The following is a 15,592-nucleotide window of genomic DNA, read 5'->3' as shown; positions in this document are numbered from 1 at the left end:
ATTCGTCGCCAAACCCACTGGCTCCAGTTCATCTATAAGTCTTTGCTAGGTAAAGCCCCGCCTTATCTCAGCTCACTGGTCACCATAGCAACCCCCACCCGTAGCAGGCGCTCCAGCGGGTATATGTCACTGGTCATCCCCAAAGGCTGCCTTTCCTTCCAGTTCTCTGCTGCCAATGACTGAAACAAATTGCAAAAATCAGTGAAGCTGGAGACATATCTCCCTCATTAACTTGAAGCATCAGCTGTCAGAGCAGATTGCCGATCACTGCACCTGTACACAGCCCATCTGTAAATAGCCCACCCAACTACCTCAACCCCATTTGTTATTTATTTTTGCTCTTTTGCACCCCATCATCTGCACATCTATCACTCCAGTGTTAATGCCAAATTGTAATTATTTTGCCACTATGGCCTATTTATTGCCTTACCTTCCTAATCTTACTACATTTGCACACACTGTATATATATTTTTCTATTGTGTTATTGACTGTACGTTTGTTCATCCCATGTGTAACTCGGTGTTGTTTGTGTTCGCACTGCTTTCCTTTATCTTGGCCAGGTCTCAGTTGTAAATGAGAACTTGTTCTCAACTGCCCTACCTGGTTAAATAAAGAATATATATATATATTTTAAAATCCTGCCTGTCATCTACAGGGGAGGAATCAGAAAGTTCAGTATTGGAATTCTTTGTATTTTGTTTGTAAAAATATACGCAGCTTCAACTTGCCCGACAGTCATAAATTGTCTGTCTTTCACTTAAACAACGGGATGGAACTAGAAATATCTGTTTTACGCTAATGGAACTCTTTGCAGTTTGTTTTCACTTTATTTTTTATCATCAACTACCCCATATAGCAATGTTTTTATTCTTCAAAAAACAAATTTGATACAAAAGACATGCTTGATAAACCACTCGGATTGGTACAAGTAATTATTTTCACCACTGAATTTGTGAAAAAAATATGTTTTTGTAATTGTTGTTATAAAACAAAGCACTGAACAATGTGAAATTGACTGCAGAGTTAAATTCCCTTAAGCATTTTTAACACAGTGGCTGAATTCTCAAGTACAGTAGCCTGACAGCCCCAAATAGTAGTAATCCACAATTTGCTGTTAAGAAATGCAAATCTAACACTTTCATTCAAACACCTCAATTAGACACAGAATAACACCTGAATTGAATCCATCCAACAATCCATTTTTTTTTTATAAGGCACTGCATAAGACCTGCAGAAAAGGAGCTGTGATAAGGTTCATGATAATGACAAACTGTGATATAATGTATGACTAACAATCAACCAAATGTAAGGCCTGGTAAAACAATATATTCAAACTGTAGACCAATATGGACAGGTTTTAAAAGAGATCATATTTTCTTATTGGTAATTAGATTACCAAACAGATCTCATCAATGTTAAAAGGAAAGGTTTGCCCATTTTGAATGTAAGCGTTTTTGTGCATCTCAAGATTGAAAAGACAATAGCTTAGATAAACATGAAAGGACCCCGGGAATCGATAGAACATCGCTCAGAGATGCACAAAAACGATATAACATTCAAAACGGGTGAATCATTCCTTTAAGGTACTGGTTCTCAATCCTGGTCCTGGTGACCCAAAGGGGTACACATTTTATTTTTGCCCTAGCACTACACACCTGATTCAAATGATCAACTCATCAAAAGACTTTGATGATTTGAATCAGGTGTGTAGTGCTAGGGCAAAAACAAAAATGTGTACCCCTTTGGGTCCCCAGGACCAGGATTGAGAACCACTGCTTTAAGGCATGACATCCCAACCCCCATCCCAAACTTCATCTATAAAAGGTCTCTTAACCTACATAGGCTATATCCTGCCATTACCATTGGCCAACATACTGTAAGACTTCTTAAAATGCATCTGAAACCCAACACTTAGCAGAAAAGTCTGACTCTTCCTTACACCTGAGACTATGGCAAAAATGCCTACTTAATATAACAAATTCAGTATTAGCTTCCAAGCTGATAAGTCCATTTCCCACAAGTACACCTTCTCAAGCCACTTAAGGGGGAAAAAAACAAACAAAACATTATTGGTACAAAAACATTATCTGTATAGAAATAAATTAAATAGCCATCTAAAGCTAACCTCTTTTGCTAGACGACTTAAGTGCCATTACTGTCTGTGCTGTACATGGTCCATTACTGTCTGTGCTGTACAATTCTGTATTTTAGCCACATGGGAATACTTTTCTGAGAGGGGAAATGGGTGTGTATTGGGTGTTTCCATAGAGATACAACCTCATTCTTGTTCTGTGGGTGTTTCTCTCCACCCCAACTCTAGTGGGGTGAAGTCTCCAAAGTCAGAGTCAAACAGTTCAGTGATGCCCTCATGCTCCTCTAGACCAAAGTGGTAGCTGTGGCTTTGTGGAGGGGACAGGTTGATGAACCCATCCAGTGGGTTACCAAGGCCCTCCACACTGAGGAAGTCAGAGGATGACAAGGGTGAAAGGTCAAATTCTGGCAGCACTCCCAAGTTGGGGAACGGGTCACATTCCAGGACTGCTCCTGTAAAGAAAAAAAAAATGGAAATGCAGTTTTAGTGACCACGGCAAATAGCCATTTAGGAATGTTAAAGAGCGACTGAACGCACCGATTCTGTATGGGTTTCTCTGTTGCTCATTACGAAAAACAAGATTTCAGTCTTTGGGGGTGTGGTTCGATGTGGCAGTTACTGATGTTTGTCCCCCATGAGACACCATAGGAAGCCAGTATCACGTCCTCAAAATAGTCAGAATGAATCGACAGCGCATTCGGAAAGTATTCAGATACCTTGACTTTTTCCACATTTTGTTACAGCCCTATTCTAAAGTTGATTCAATAGTCACCCCCCCCCAAATCTACAGAAAACACCACATAAAGACTAAACAAAATGTATTAAAAAATAAAACAGGAAAATCACATTTACATAAGTATTCAGACACTTTACTCAGTTCTTTGTTGAAGCACCTTTGGCAGAGATTACAGCCTTGAGTCTTCTTGGGTATGACGCTACAAGCTTGGCACACCTGTATTTGGGGAGTTTCTCCCATTCTTCTCTGCAGATCCTCTCAAGCTCTGTCAGGTTGGATAGGGAGCGTCTCTGCACAGCTATTTTCAGGGCTCTCCAAAGATGTTCGATCGGGTTCAAGTACAGGCTCTGGCTGGACCACTCAAGGACATTCAGAGACTTGCCCCGAAGCCACTCCTGTGTCATCTTGGCTGTGTGCTTAGGGTCGTGGTCCTGTTGGAAGGTGAACCTTTGCCCCGGTCTAAGGTCCTGAGCACTCTGGAACGGGTTGTCATCAAGGATCTCTCTGTACTTTGCTCTGTTCATCTTTCTCTCGATCCCGACTAGTCTCCCAGCATCTGCCGCTGAAAAACATCGCCACACCATGATGCTGCCACCACCATGCTTCACCGTTGGGATCGTGTCAGGTTTCCTCCAGATGTGACGCTTGGCATTCAGGCCAAATAGTTTAATCTTGGTTTCATCAGACCAGAGAATCTTGTTTCTCATGGTCTGAGAGTACTTTAGGTGCCTTTTGGCAAACTCCAAGCGGGCCGTCATGTGCCTTTTACTGAAGAGTGGCTTCTGTCTGGCCACTCTACCAGAAAGGCCTGATTGGTGGAGTGCTACAGAGATGGTTGTCCAATCTCCACAGAGGAATTCTGGAGCTCTGTCAGAGTGACCATTGGGTTCTTGGTCACCTCCCTGACCAAGGCCCTTTTCCCCCGATTGCTCAGTTTTGCTGGGCGGCCAGCTCTAGGAAGAGTCATTTAATAATGATGGAGGCCACTGTTCTTGGGAACCTTCAATGCTGCAGATGTTTTTTGGTAACCTTTCCCCAGAATTGTGAGTCGACACAATCCTGTCTCTGAGCTCTACGAACAATTCCTTTGACCTCATGGCTTGGTTTTTGCTCTGACATGCACTGTCAACTGTGGGATCATAGACAGGTGTGTGCCTTTCCAAGTCATGTCCAATCAATTGAATTTACCACAGGTGGAATCCAATCAAGTTGTAGAAACATCTCATGGATGATCAATGGAAACAGAATGCAACTGAGCTCAATTTTGAGTCTCATAGCAAATGTCTGAATGCTTATGTAAATAAGGTATTTCAGTTTAGCATTTTTTATACATTTGCAAAAATGTATAAAATCCTGTTTTTGCTTTGTCATTTTGGGGCATTGATGAGGGGGGAAAAAATCATATTACATTTTAGGAATGATAACGGGAAATAGGCTGTAACGTAACAAAATGCACTGTAAGACAACTCAAGAAATCTGTAATTAACTGACATTATTGCATAGGTTTTGGTCGGGCAATTTAAATATACCTAAGGTGTTTGGTGCAGTATTTCTCAAGTAAAAAAATGTGTGACGTGTTGTCTTATGTAAACAAAGTACAATACGCTACGCTGCTGGGTAGTCTGTCTCACCTTGTGTTTCTGACCAATATTGATTCCCATAAGCTGTTTTCTATCAGATAGGTTGTTTATTGCCTTCAGTTGTGCTTTAATGGATTTCTTGGAAGAAATCCCTGACATTCTTGAACCTATCAGGGTGACAGTGTGACACTGAGAGCAGCTTACCCGCTTCACGAAACAATGGCAGTGGAGAGGAGTTCTGTTGGGACGCAGCTGTTGACGATGTCATTTCCTGTGTGGAACTGCACTGTGGTTGTTCTGCAGGCTGGGGCATTATCTGGTATGTGGCTTTAGAAGGGCTGATGCCTGTCACTGGGCTGCAGACACCAGAAATGTCCTCTGGACACAGGAAGACATCAATGGGACCCTGGGTGCTCTTCAGGGAGACCTGATAGCCCTGCCAGAAGACAACAAAGGAATAATTTATTGAAACAGAGAGGATACAATTCAATAGTTGTGGTTGGTATGTAAACCACATTAGCTGGAATACAGTATTTGGTCCAGAAGAGAGTCTTGAGCAAGCGTCCATTGGTCTATTATCCTCCCACATACCTCACTGGGCTCTGAGACTTGCATCTGGGTCTCTGGAGGGGCTCTGATGACCATCACCAGCTGGTCAGGAGAGTCAAAAGACTTCCGTAGATCCTGGCACATCAAATAACCCAGCGTGCAATTATGTTAAAGAAAAAACACTGACCTATAATGCATATTCAAATACATACAGTAGATACAAAAAGCACAGACACACAAACAGAAAGACAGACAAGACACAAAAGGATATTTCTTGTTCTGGGTATCCTCAGTGAGGAGTCTGAGCTGGAGGTTACACTTGGTAATGAGCTCATCCAGTTTCTCCTCCGCCTGTGTCAAATCAGAGACCTCTTTCTGTAGGTCCTGGTAACGGGAAACAGATGCTCCATCAATGCGGTTCCCCCTGTGACAAACAGAATGTTAGGATAATGTTTTTTTAGCTAATACACATATCCTGTGGAATCACTGATGATGGTGTATTGTATGTATTGAATAATATCTGTAGAGGCCTGCACAATAAGGATTGTAAGCCAGAAAGGCCAGAACACACTTTTGATATTGTCATACTGTACAGTACGTGAGTCCAGACTTACAGCCATTGTATGTTGTTCTTTGATTTCTTGGAGATGAGCTGGATACCCTCCAAAACATTGGTGATGTCATAGATGCGTCTCTTCTGCACTTCCAGGACCTGTGAGGCCCAGTTGAGGTCCACCACCCCGTCAGGAGACTGGGCTAGCAAGTCCAAGAAGCGCTTGGTGGTCAGGTTCAAAGATGTGTCATAGCGAGACTTCTCCGTCGAAGGCTTTGGAACTGAGAGCGGGACACAATAATGAAAATACTTGTATTTATTGTCTTTGGCCAAAATTATAATAGTTACAACTGAATTCAAATGAATAGTTATATTTGAATTGTGAACAGGGGGACTGTACCTCTGGGTGGTGCTGGTGTGGACGTTGGGGCCCTCCCAAGAGAGGGTGGGCGAGAGGTGCTGACATACTGGTGATCACTGTCCAAGTCCAGCTTCCTCTTCACCTGAAACAAGTTATGGGGGGGGAAACAAAGGTCAAAAGTTAGTGTGGATGCTACAGATCATTCTTTCTCACACAGACACACATTGTACAGGGATAACTTCACATCACATTCCCACCCCGGCCAACACCCATATCAAAATGGTCAGTTAGCTACCTACCGGAGGTCGTCCCAGAGTTGGCCGCCGCTGGTCCTGGACCACATCCGCAGGGCCTTGGGGGGTAGCGAACAGGAGGATCTCTCCAGTGTTGCTGGGGACAACTGAGTTTAAGCCCACATTGCTGGGGGTGGAAATTATGACTATCTGGTGGTTCTCTGATAGGTCAATACTCCCAGCATTCAAAAGAGACTCAAAGTCTGCCAAAAGATCCTCCGACGTCTGACCTGATATGAGTGCCTCTGACATGGCACACACAACCGGGGTGCTCTAGTCCCCTAAATTGTCTTTTGTGGCAGAATTCAAGTCCAATGGCTTGATATGCTACTATCAGCACCTTCTGACACAAGTCATCTCTAATTTGGGAGAATAATAGTGCAAACGTATTAGAAGAGTTGGTTTACAAATACTGAGGTTAAGCATGTCTAATATTAACATTAGCTTACTGACAGTCAAGCTTCAACAACTAAAACTCACAAAATCAAAAATGCATGGTAATGCTTCCTCACAATTAGCCAGCTATAAAATAACCTTAGAGACAGTTGTTGCGCTTTCGGACAGCTGCAGTCTAGCAGACTGTAGTTACAGTCCGTAGCTATACAAGATAAATTGTTATATTGAATAATTTATCTATAGTTTACAAAAGTGAAATAAACATGCATCATTGTTAGCTAGCGTGCTAACTCGCTGCTAGCTTTTCTATGCAATCTATTGTTTTCATCTTCACAATGAGAGTGCGGTGAGGCCTGGCCACATCTATCAACTACTTTCCCTTGGTCAATTCGCTACCTAACGTTGGTTGACATCAAAATAACGTTCGTTTGGTACAGTTTGTAAACACAACTCATCATTTGCTTACTGTGTTGCTAGCAAGCAGAGTTCCTTGAATACTGCAACGACCTAGAAAAACTTAGCTAGTCTAGTTAGCTACCTAGCTGGTATTGTTAGCCAAGAAAAGTGGTTGTTTTTGGCTTCAGGGTTAGGATGGGACAGAAGACACAAGCCAATTCAGTTTCAGACTAAATGTACCAGCAACATATTAGCTACAAACAAATCAGGAACCTAAATAGTTTGTATACTTCCTAACGCAATATTGCACTAACCTGAACTTTTAGTTCAGCTACCTTGGACGAATAACTGGATTTATTACGCATCCTTTCAAATGACAATTAGGGCACCTTAGAATGCTAGCTAGCTTGCTGCAGTAACGTTACCAGCCAACTCAGTTCTTCACCCTCTCGTTTGGTCAGCATACCCACGAACCAATCCGACAAAACCGAAATAATGGCAAATATTCCCCCCAAAAAATCTACATATCCTATAAACAAATTATATGGATCATCTTGTTGATCACCTTGACTGAAATCCATCCATAAAAGTTATAATCTGAGCGCCAAACCGACTGTGTTATTGTTGTTATTGTTCCAGCTGATCAGAACAAGTGTTGAGGTTTACGCGCCAAATAATTTTGCCGCGAAACATGCACGTGCATGAAAATCACGATTTCAATTGGTTGGGCGAATGCGCCCCTCAAACGTCAGAATTTCCCAGATTTGTCATTGGCTCCCATGAAATGCCACTCTCTGTGATGCCACGCTTTTCATTGTTATGAATGGAAAAACATGTTTTTGGCTAATAAACTGTGGGAAAGTGTACCTTTGAATATGTCATGAGTGATTTGATTAGCTTATTCTTTGGTAACTATTTTGTGAAGCAAATCGAGAGTGGTGATGAATGAGTTAATGTCTGACTTGGGATCAGCCTTTCCTACCCGAATCCAAAAGTCAAAATAACACAAAAACTGTTGAAACTGGCCCTGGACCAGCTGTTGAGCAGAGAGAATCCGCCTACATAACGTTATCGGCTACGCAGTCGTATTCATCGAAAGCCTACACACAGAAGAACTACAAGATGGCGCAAGCTATATTTGAAGTCCTGGAAGGTATCGATACGTTGATCATATACCACGTTTTTAATTTAACAACATATGAATGTGTTGTAAGACAACGTTTTTTCGAAAAAGTTAGGTTATTTTGGGTTATCTAGGAGGTGTAATTATGGTAATGTAATATGGTAAAGCACAATTTGTATTATAATAATCGATGCCAGAGAGCTAGCTAGTTATCATTTCGTTGAGTAAATTTGGATAATTTTGCATGTGTTCTTGAAATTTGCTTATGGTAATGTATAGCTATTTCCTTTGTTTGGGGATTTTTTGAGAAGAGTGAGTATGTCGCATTGAAACAACAGCCACTTGCGCTAGCTACAACCCACGGAGCGGCTGCTTTTTGTCAAAATAGCAGTGGCGCACCAATCCTATTTTGATTTGTTCCTGTCGTACTATGGTATATCATCACCATGATCTGCACCGTTCTGACCTCCAGATCTATTATTCTCTTCTAGGGATGGACAACCAGACAGTCCTGGCTGTCCAGTCTCTGTTGGATGGCCAGGGAGGTGTCCCTGACCCAAACAACCAGAACGTCTCAGGCGCATCTACCATTCAGGCAATGGGTGTGTACTTCCCTTTTATCCACTCAATTTTTTTCTCACTGCAATTTCTATTGTGTTGATCAGAGAACTAGGTACTACAGTAACTCAAAACAAGGATGCATTCTGTATCTCCACTGATTGCAGTTTAAATATGGAAGGGTTGATACAGTGCCTTCAGAAAGTATTCATACCCTTGATTCCACATTGTGTTGTGTTAAAAGCTTGAATTCAAAATATATGTTTTGTCTCACTCATCTACACACAATACCCCATAATGACAAAGTGAAAACATGTTTTTAGAAAATGAAATACAGAAATCTAATTTTACATAACTATTCAGATCCCTGAGTCAATACATGTTAAAATCACATTTGGCAGTGATTACAGCTGAGTCTTTCCGGGTAAGTCTTTAAGAGCTTTGCACACCTGGATTGTACAATATTTGCACATTATTCTTTAAAAAATTCTTCAAGCTCTGCCAAGTTGGTTGCTAGACATCCATTTTCTATTCTTGCCATAGATTTTCCTCTGGAAACTGGAACATTTAGTGTCATCTCCAGTTTATAATTAGCCTTGTATTTTAGGTTATTGTCTACCAGTGTCTGTTGGAAAGTAAATTGAACCAGGTTTTCCTCTAGGATTTTGCCTGTGCTTAGCTCTTCTGTTTCTTTTTATTCTAAAAAAATCCCTAGTTCTTGCCAATAACAAGCATACATACCTATTACATGATGCAGCCACCACCATGAAAATATGGAGATTGGTACTCGTGTTGTGTTGGATTTGCCACAAACATAATGCTTTGTATTCAGGACAAAGTTAATTTCTTGGCCAAATTTTTTCCAGTTTTACTTTAGTGCCCTATTGCAAACAGGATGCATGTTTTGGAATATTTTTTTATTCTGTATGTAACAGTATAGCTTCCGTCCCTCTGCTCGAACCAGGGACCCTCTGCACACATCAACAACAGCCACCCTCAAAGCATTGTTACCCATCGCTCCACAAAAGCCACGGCCCTTGCAGAGCAAGGGGAACAACTACTTCAAGGTCTCAGAGCGAGTGACGTCACCGATTGAAACGCTATTAGCGCGCACCACCGCTAACTAGCTAGCCATTTCGCATCGGTTACATGTACACACTTCCATATTTTCACTCTGTCATTTAGGTTAGTATTGTGGAGTAACTACAATGTTGACCATTCCTCAGTTTTATCTTATTACAGCCAATAAACTCAATAACTGTTTTATAATCACCATTGGCCTCATGGTGAAATCCCTGAGCGGTTTCCTTTCTCTCCAGCAACTGAGTTAGGAAGGACACCTGCATCTTTGTAGTGACTGGTTGTATTGATACAATACCCAAAGTCAAATTAATAACTTCATCATGCTCAAAGGGATATTCAATGTCGGGTTTATTACTATTATTATTATTTTTTACACATCTACCAATAGGTGCGTTTCTTTGTGAGGCTTTGGCAAACCGCCCTGGTCTTTGTGGTTGAATCTGTGTTTGAAATGCACTGCTTGACTGAGGGACCTTACAGATAGTTGTATGTGTACAGAGATACGGTAGTCATTCAAAAATCATGTTAAACAATATTATTGCACACAGTGAGTCCGTGCAACTTGTTATGTGACTTGTTTAGCATATTTTTACTCCTGGACATAATTCCACTTTGACATTATGGGGTATAGTGTGTAGGCTAGTGTCTTAACATCTAAATTTAATCAATTTTAAATTCAGGCTGTAATGCATCAAAATATGGAAAAAGTCAAGGGGTGTGAATACTTTCTGAAGGTACTGTATATTCCCAATTGTTCTTTACAGATGATGAAGATGTCTTTCTTTGTGGGAAGTGCAAGAAACAGTTCAACTCATTGCCTGCCTTTATGACCCACAAGCGAGAGCAGTGCCAGTCCAATGCCCCTTCCCTGTCTACAGTATCACTGGCATCTAGTAACGCCTACACCCCTGTGCCCTCCATTAGCTCTGTGCCACAGACCCCCGCCAACAGACAGGTGGGTACAGCACTACTGGCTTATGACGTACGGTTTTGATTGTTAGCTAAGATGTTTTTTTATTTTTTATTACTTAGTCTTTTCCCACAGCGGCACACCATGAGTCTGGCAAGAAACTAGTTACCTATCGCCTGTACTTACTGTATGGGCTGGGGAGTATCATAGCATGCTCCAGAACAATAATTCACTTGCAATAATGCAGTCTTCCTTTTTTCTTTGTTTTGCTATCCACATCAGGTATCCACATACATCACAGTGCCTTCATCTCCTCTTACTCACACACTGGTCCAAGGCAATGTTTTAGTGAGCGATGATGTTCTGATGTCTGCCATCTCCGCCTTCACATCCATTGACCAACCCATGGCAGCAATGCAGCCACCTATTCAGGTAAGTTGTTTTCATTCAATTAAGTATAGGGTTGCACAATTCCAGTAACTTTCCCAAGATTCCCTGGTTTTCCAGAAATCCCGTTTTGGAGGATTCTGGATTTACTTGCTTATTGCCTAACTTGGGTGGGAAGCTTTCCGGAATTGTTAACGGAACTTTGCATCCTGAATTAAGCTATTTTTCTCAATAAGAAGTATATTCCTTTAGCCTTTATTCACTGCATATCGTGTTTACCTTTCCTTCTCAGAGTAACCTGAGTATGCACACAGGTGCATCCTACCTTCAGCACGATCAGCAATCCTCCCACCCTCTCCCACCCGGACAGTCTCAGCCTCTGTCCTCCCAGGTGCCGTCCAGTATCAGCAACTCAGTGGTCCAGGTCTACAGCACAATGCCTCAAATGTCTGGGAGTGGTAGTGCAGAGATTCACACCTTGGGCTTGCAGCTGTTCCAATCTGTACAGGTGAGCTTTAACTAATGCAATCTGTGATTTGCAGAGAATGAGGAGGATGACAAACTTGTACTCTGCAGTCTTTGGGCAACTTCCTAAAGAGTTTGGCTCAGTAGTTCACTAACACTATACATGTATTTTTTTTCTGCCCACAGGTCCCAAGTCAGTGTGTGGAGAGCCAGTCATTCAACACTCCTCCAGTATACAGCCCTGGGAAGCAAGGCACCAAAACCAAAACCTGCAGCATCGCTGCAAACCTAACTGGGCTTGAGGAGTTTGACAAAGTGATTATTCCTAAACGACCCAAAAATGGAAAGAAAGGCCAGGATGGAGCAGTGGGTATGATTTTGAAAACAAATGTCAATATACAGTACATATTGGTCTGACCCTAACAAATATATTTTTACATTGTTTCTCATCATTGGCTAAATAAAATAATGTTGTCCATTGTTAATATCCATTGGCTCTTCAGCAGAACAAATTAAAGGAAAGTCGCTGAAGTGCAATTTCTGTGACAAAGTCTTCTCCAAAAACTTTGATCTCCAGCAACATATCAGAAGGTGAGCTTAACAAACCAAATGTACCATTCAGCCCAAACAGAAAAGCAATATCCATATGCATTGAATCTACCCAGGATAAGAAAATATGTTTTACATTTATAATCTTTGATGTCTCTACAGTCATACAGGGGAGAAGCCTTTCCAGTGCATCGTATGCGGCCGGGCCTTTGCCCAGAAGTCTAATGTGAAGAAGCACATGCAGACACACAAAGTGTGGCCCTCGGGCGTGGCCAGTACAGTGTCCAGACTGCCCATCACAGTCAAGGTGGTCCCACTGTGTGCAGAGGAGGTCATGGAGCAACAGGAGGAACAACAGCATGAGGAGGAGGAGCAGCCAGGTAACCATCTCACTGTGGAATCTTTATTTCTCTATAGGCCATTGAGACCTTTTGTGGATGACATAGTGGTAATAATAACCAAAATCAATGAAGTATGTCATAATGAATGTCTTATTAAGGGCCTAAGTATGTATTATAAATGTAGATTGTGTGTTCAGAAGCCCCAGGTAAGCCTGAGGAGAGAGACTGTGACTCCCAGACTGATGTAGACAGCCTGGGTGATGGTGATGGCAAGCACAACGGCCAGCAGACTCAGACCAAGCAGATCATCCTGATCGACAGCTCTTACCAGTGCCAGTTCTGTGCTGGCAAGTTCAGCACCTACTTCCAGCTCAAATCTCACATGACTCAGCACAAAGGAGAGCAGGTGAGTCCACATGGCCAGAGGGAAGGATCTACCCAGAACAATAATGAAGCACAAGCATTATTAAGCACAGGGGGCAATTGGTGTTCATATTGTTTGGAAAAGTTCTTTGAACAGGTATTCAAATAGAAATGTTATTGTGTCAGATGTCTTCCTTAAGAGCTCTGTCCTCACCACTCATCCTTCTAATGTTCCTTCCTGCTGTGTTTCAGGTATATAAGTGTGTGGTGAAGACCTGTTCCCAGACGTTCCAGAAGCTGGATCTGTTCCTGGAGCACACCCGGATGCACCAGGAGCAGCTCACCTACCGCTGCCACCTGTGTGGCAAGGTGTTCCCCTCGCTGTTTGAGCTGGGGGTGCATCAGTACTCCCACTGCTTCTGTCCCCAGCAGAACCCACGCAAGGAGACCACTTTCTATAGGTCAGCTTTACTATCTCCAGTCTCCTAATTAGGCCATACTAATGCTTACAAAGTTCAGTCAGTTGCTTTCTTTTCAGTGTGATCACTGCTTCCCTCTGTGTTTTATATGGCCTTTAGTTTGACCCCATGGTTACGGGTTTCACCAGTGTTTCTGTCACACTCAGGTGCATGAAATGCCAAAGCCGGTACTCCACGCAAGAGGCCTTGGAGCAGCATTTGTTAACCGCCTCACATAACTTCCCCTGCCCACATTGCCAAAAGGTATGCTCTAGAAAAAATGGATGTCACTCACTGCTATGTTAGAATTAAGTCACTCTAAATAATGCATTTATTTTTAACAGGTTTTTCCTTGTGAGAGGTATTTCCGGCGGCACCTGCCCACACATGGTATCGGAGGAAGGTTCAAATGTCAGATATGTACAAAGTTCTTCAAAACAGACCACTACCTCAAACTGCACACTCGTATCCACTCAGGTGAGGCATGCAGGCACATTACCCCATGGTGCAAATAACTTTCACTTGATTCTCTCTGCTGTGCTTATGGCAACACTGTCATTTCATTGCAGGAGAAAAGCCATACCAATGTTCTGTTTGTGAGGCCATGTTCAACAGGAAGGACAAGGTGAAGAGGCACATGCTCATTCATGAGCCCTTTAAGAAATACAAATGTCCATTTAGGTAAGTGAGGTGTCTATTTTTCTAACAGATCATATGTGAGCCTATTTGGAAACCTGAGCCACAAAAGATTCGATAAAAACCTGGGGATACCTTCGACTTCAATCTTCGACGTCAATGTAACAGAAAGTTGCGTTTTTTTATTGGTGTATTCAAAGCATTGTTTTGTGCTTTCAGGACACATGTTGGCTGCATTAAAGAGTTTAACAGACCAGACAAGCTGAAGGCACACATACTGTCTCATTCTGGTGAGTATTTCCTGTCTATTGTAGTACATTATTAATACACCAGTCACAACTGTAAACATAATTTACCTTGTTGCAGCTCTTGACGGCCATTTAAAGTGATGATTCAAAACTATTTAGAGCCATACTTTTGTTTCTGTTGTCCCAAGGTATTAAGCCCTATAAATGTGGGTACTGCCAGAAAGCTTTCAGCAGAAGAGCCCACATGCTTGAGCACCAACGCTCCCACACAAACAACTATCGTTTCCGATGTGCCACCTGCAAAAAGGGCTTCACCCGACAGAAGTATTACAGAGACCACAAGTGCCCCATGGCAGGGGCTGCGGTGGACAAGGACAGGGCGGAGAAAAGAGTGACGAGGCAGGGACACGGAACAGAGGGGAACGAGGAGTCAGAGATGGAACAGAGCAGGGAAGAGGTGGATGAAAAGGAGGGCGATGAGGATGATGATGAAGAGGAGAGGATCGAGGACCCTCAGGCGGTCAGTTGTCCCAGTTGAGGATCTGTCGGCGGGAGGAGAGGCAGAGCTAGAGGAACACTTTGGAGACTGCTGAGTGAGACTGGCTGGTTACAGCAGAGCACCTATGTTCATAGAGACAGTGGATTGAGGCCTGAGTTAGCCTAGGTACCAGTCTATTTAGCTAACATTCCACACCTTGTCTCCTTGTCAAATGCCAAAGTTTTGCATGACAGGAGTAGAATGATAGCTAAACAGACTGGTGCCAAGACTAGGCCTGAGTTATTCAAGCAGAATCTTGAAAAGATTGTCCTGAGACTACCTTTGCATATGGAATGGATTTTAATCTCACTATATCCATCCAATTAAATTAAAGGGGGTTCTATATTTGTTTTATATTAAAACGTTGAAGCTTGGCACTTTTTCTTGCAGTGATGATTGTTATTCAGAACAGTGAGTTAGTGTCTTCAGAAAGTATACACACCCCTTGACTTTTTCCATATTTTGTGTTACAGCTTGAGTTTAAAATTGTCAAATATTTTTTTTGTGACTGGCCTACACACAATACCCCATGTTGTCAAAGTGGAATTTTTTAATTAAAGAAATATTTAAATGAAAAGCTAAAATGTCTTGAGTCAATAAGTATTCAACCCCTTTGTATGGCAAGTCTAAATAAGTTCAGGAGGAAAAATGTGCTTAAGTCAATTTCCATGGACTCACTGTGCAATAAGTGTTTAACATTATTTATTTTGTATGACTACCTCATCTCTTTACCCCACACATACAGATAATTGTAAGGTCGCTCAGTCGAGCAGTGAATTTCAATCACAGATTGAACCACAAAGACCAGGGAGGTTTGCCATTGCTTCGCAAAGAATGGCACCTATTGGTAGATGTGTAAAAAAAAAAAAAAAAAAAACCATTGAATATCCCTTTGAACACGGTGAACTTATTAATTACACTTTGGATGGAGTATCAATCCACCCAGTCACTACAATGATACAGGCGTCCTTCCTAA

General features: G+C 42.1%; 2 protein-coding genes across 2 annotated transcripts; one reads left to right on the top strand and one right to left on the bottom strand.

The window, feature by feature from the left end:
- Window positions 1–1,744: 1,744 nt before the first annotated feature.
- Window positions 1,745–7,621, bottom strand: LOC120058860 (transcription factor E2F1-like). The gene is made up of 8 exons (XM_039007598.1): window positions 7,523–7,621; window positions 6,172–6,524; window positions 5,912–6,014; window positions 5,573–5,792; window positions 5,230–5,382; window positions 5,001–5,115; window positions 4,614–4,845; window positions 1,745–2,545 (listed from the first exon to the last, which is right to left on the bottom strand). Exons 2-8 carry the CDS (start codon window positions 6,415–6,417, stop codon window positions 2,280–2,282), a joined length of 1,335 nt encoding a protein of 444 aa, XP_038863526.1. The 5' UTR covers window positions 6,418–6,524; window positions 7,523–7,621; the 3' UTR covers window positions 1,745–2,279.
- Window positions 7,622–8,036: 415 nt separating this feature from the next.
- On the top strand, window positions 8,037–15,180 carry LOC120058858 (zinc finger protein 341-like). The gene is made up of 15 exons (XM_039007597.1): window positions 8,037–8,110; window positions 8,572–8,682; window positions 10,486–10,676; window positions 10,914–11,063; window positions 11,311–11,526; window positions 11,670–11,853; window positions 11,987–12,074; window positions 12,195–12,412; window positions 12,571–12,779; window positions 12,989–13,197; window positions 13,362–13,458; window positions 13,539–13,671; window positions 13,764–13,875; window positions 14,050–14,120; window positions 14,267–15,180. The coding sequence occupies exons 1-15, from the start codon at window positions 8,080–8,082 to the stop codon at window positions 14,614–14,616; spliced, it is 2,370 nt and encodes a 789-aa protein (XP_038863525.1). The 5' UTR covers window positions 8,037–8,079; the 3' UTR covers window positions 14,617–15,180.
- Window positions 15,181–15,592: the final 412 nt, after the last annotated feature.

The sequence above is a fragment of the Salvelinus namaycush genome, chromosome 14 (genome assembly GCF_016432855.1).
Source record: "Salvelinus namaycush isolate Seneca chromosome 14, SaNama_1.0, whole genome shotgun sequence".
Classification (NCBI taxonomy): domain Eukaryota; kingdom Metazoa; phylum Chordata; class Actinopteri; order Salmoniformes; family Salmonidae; genus Salvelinus; species Salvelinus namaycush.
The sequence above is the reverse complement of the archived record's forward strand: the minus strand, read 5'-3'. Positions and strand labels throughout refer to the sequence as shown.

Coding starts and splice junctions, on each gene's coding strand:
- LOC120058858 (XM_039007597.1), top strand. CDS start 8,080: ATGGCGCAAGCTATATTTGAAGTCCTGGAAG. Junction 8,683..10,485: donor ATCTACCATTCAGGCAATGG/GTGTGTACTTCC, acceptor TGTTCTTTACAG/ATGATGAAGATGTCTTTCTT. Junction 11,854..11,986: donor AGGCCAGGATGGAGCAGTGG/GTATGATTTTGA, acceptor TTGGCTCTTCAG/CAGAACAAATTAAAGGAAAG.
- LOC120058860 (XM_039007598.1), bottom strand. CDS start 6,417: ATGTCAGAGGCACTCATATCAGGTCAGACGTCGGAGGATCTTTTGGCA. Junction 5,793..5,911: donor CACACCAGCACCACCCAGAG/GTACAGTCCCCC, acceptor TCCCGCTCTCAG/TTCCAAAGCCTTCGACGGAG. Junction 2,546..4,613: donor GCCATTGTTTCGTGAAGCGG/GTAAGCTGCTCT, acceptor TTTTCTTTACAG/GAGCAGTCCTGGAATGTGAC.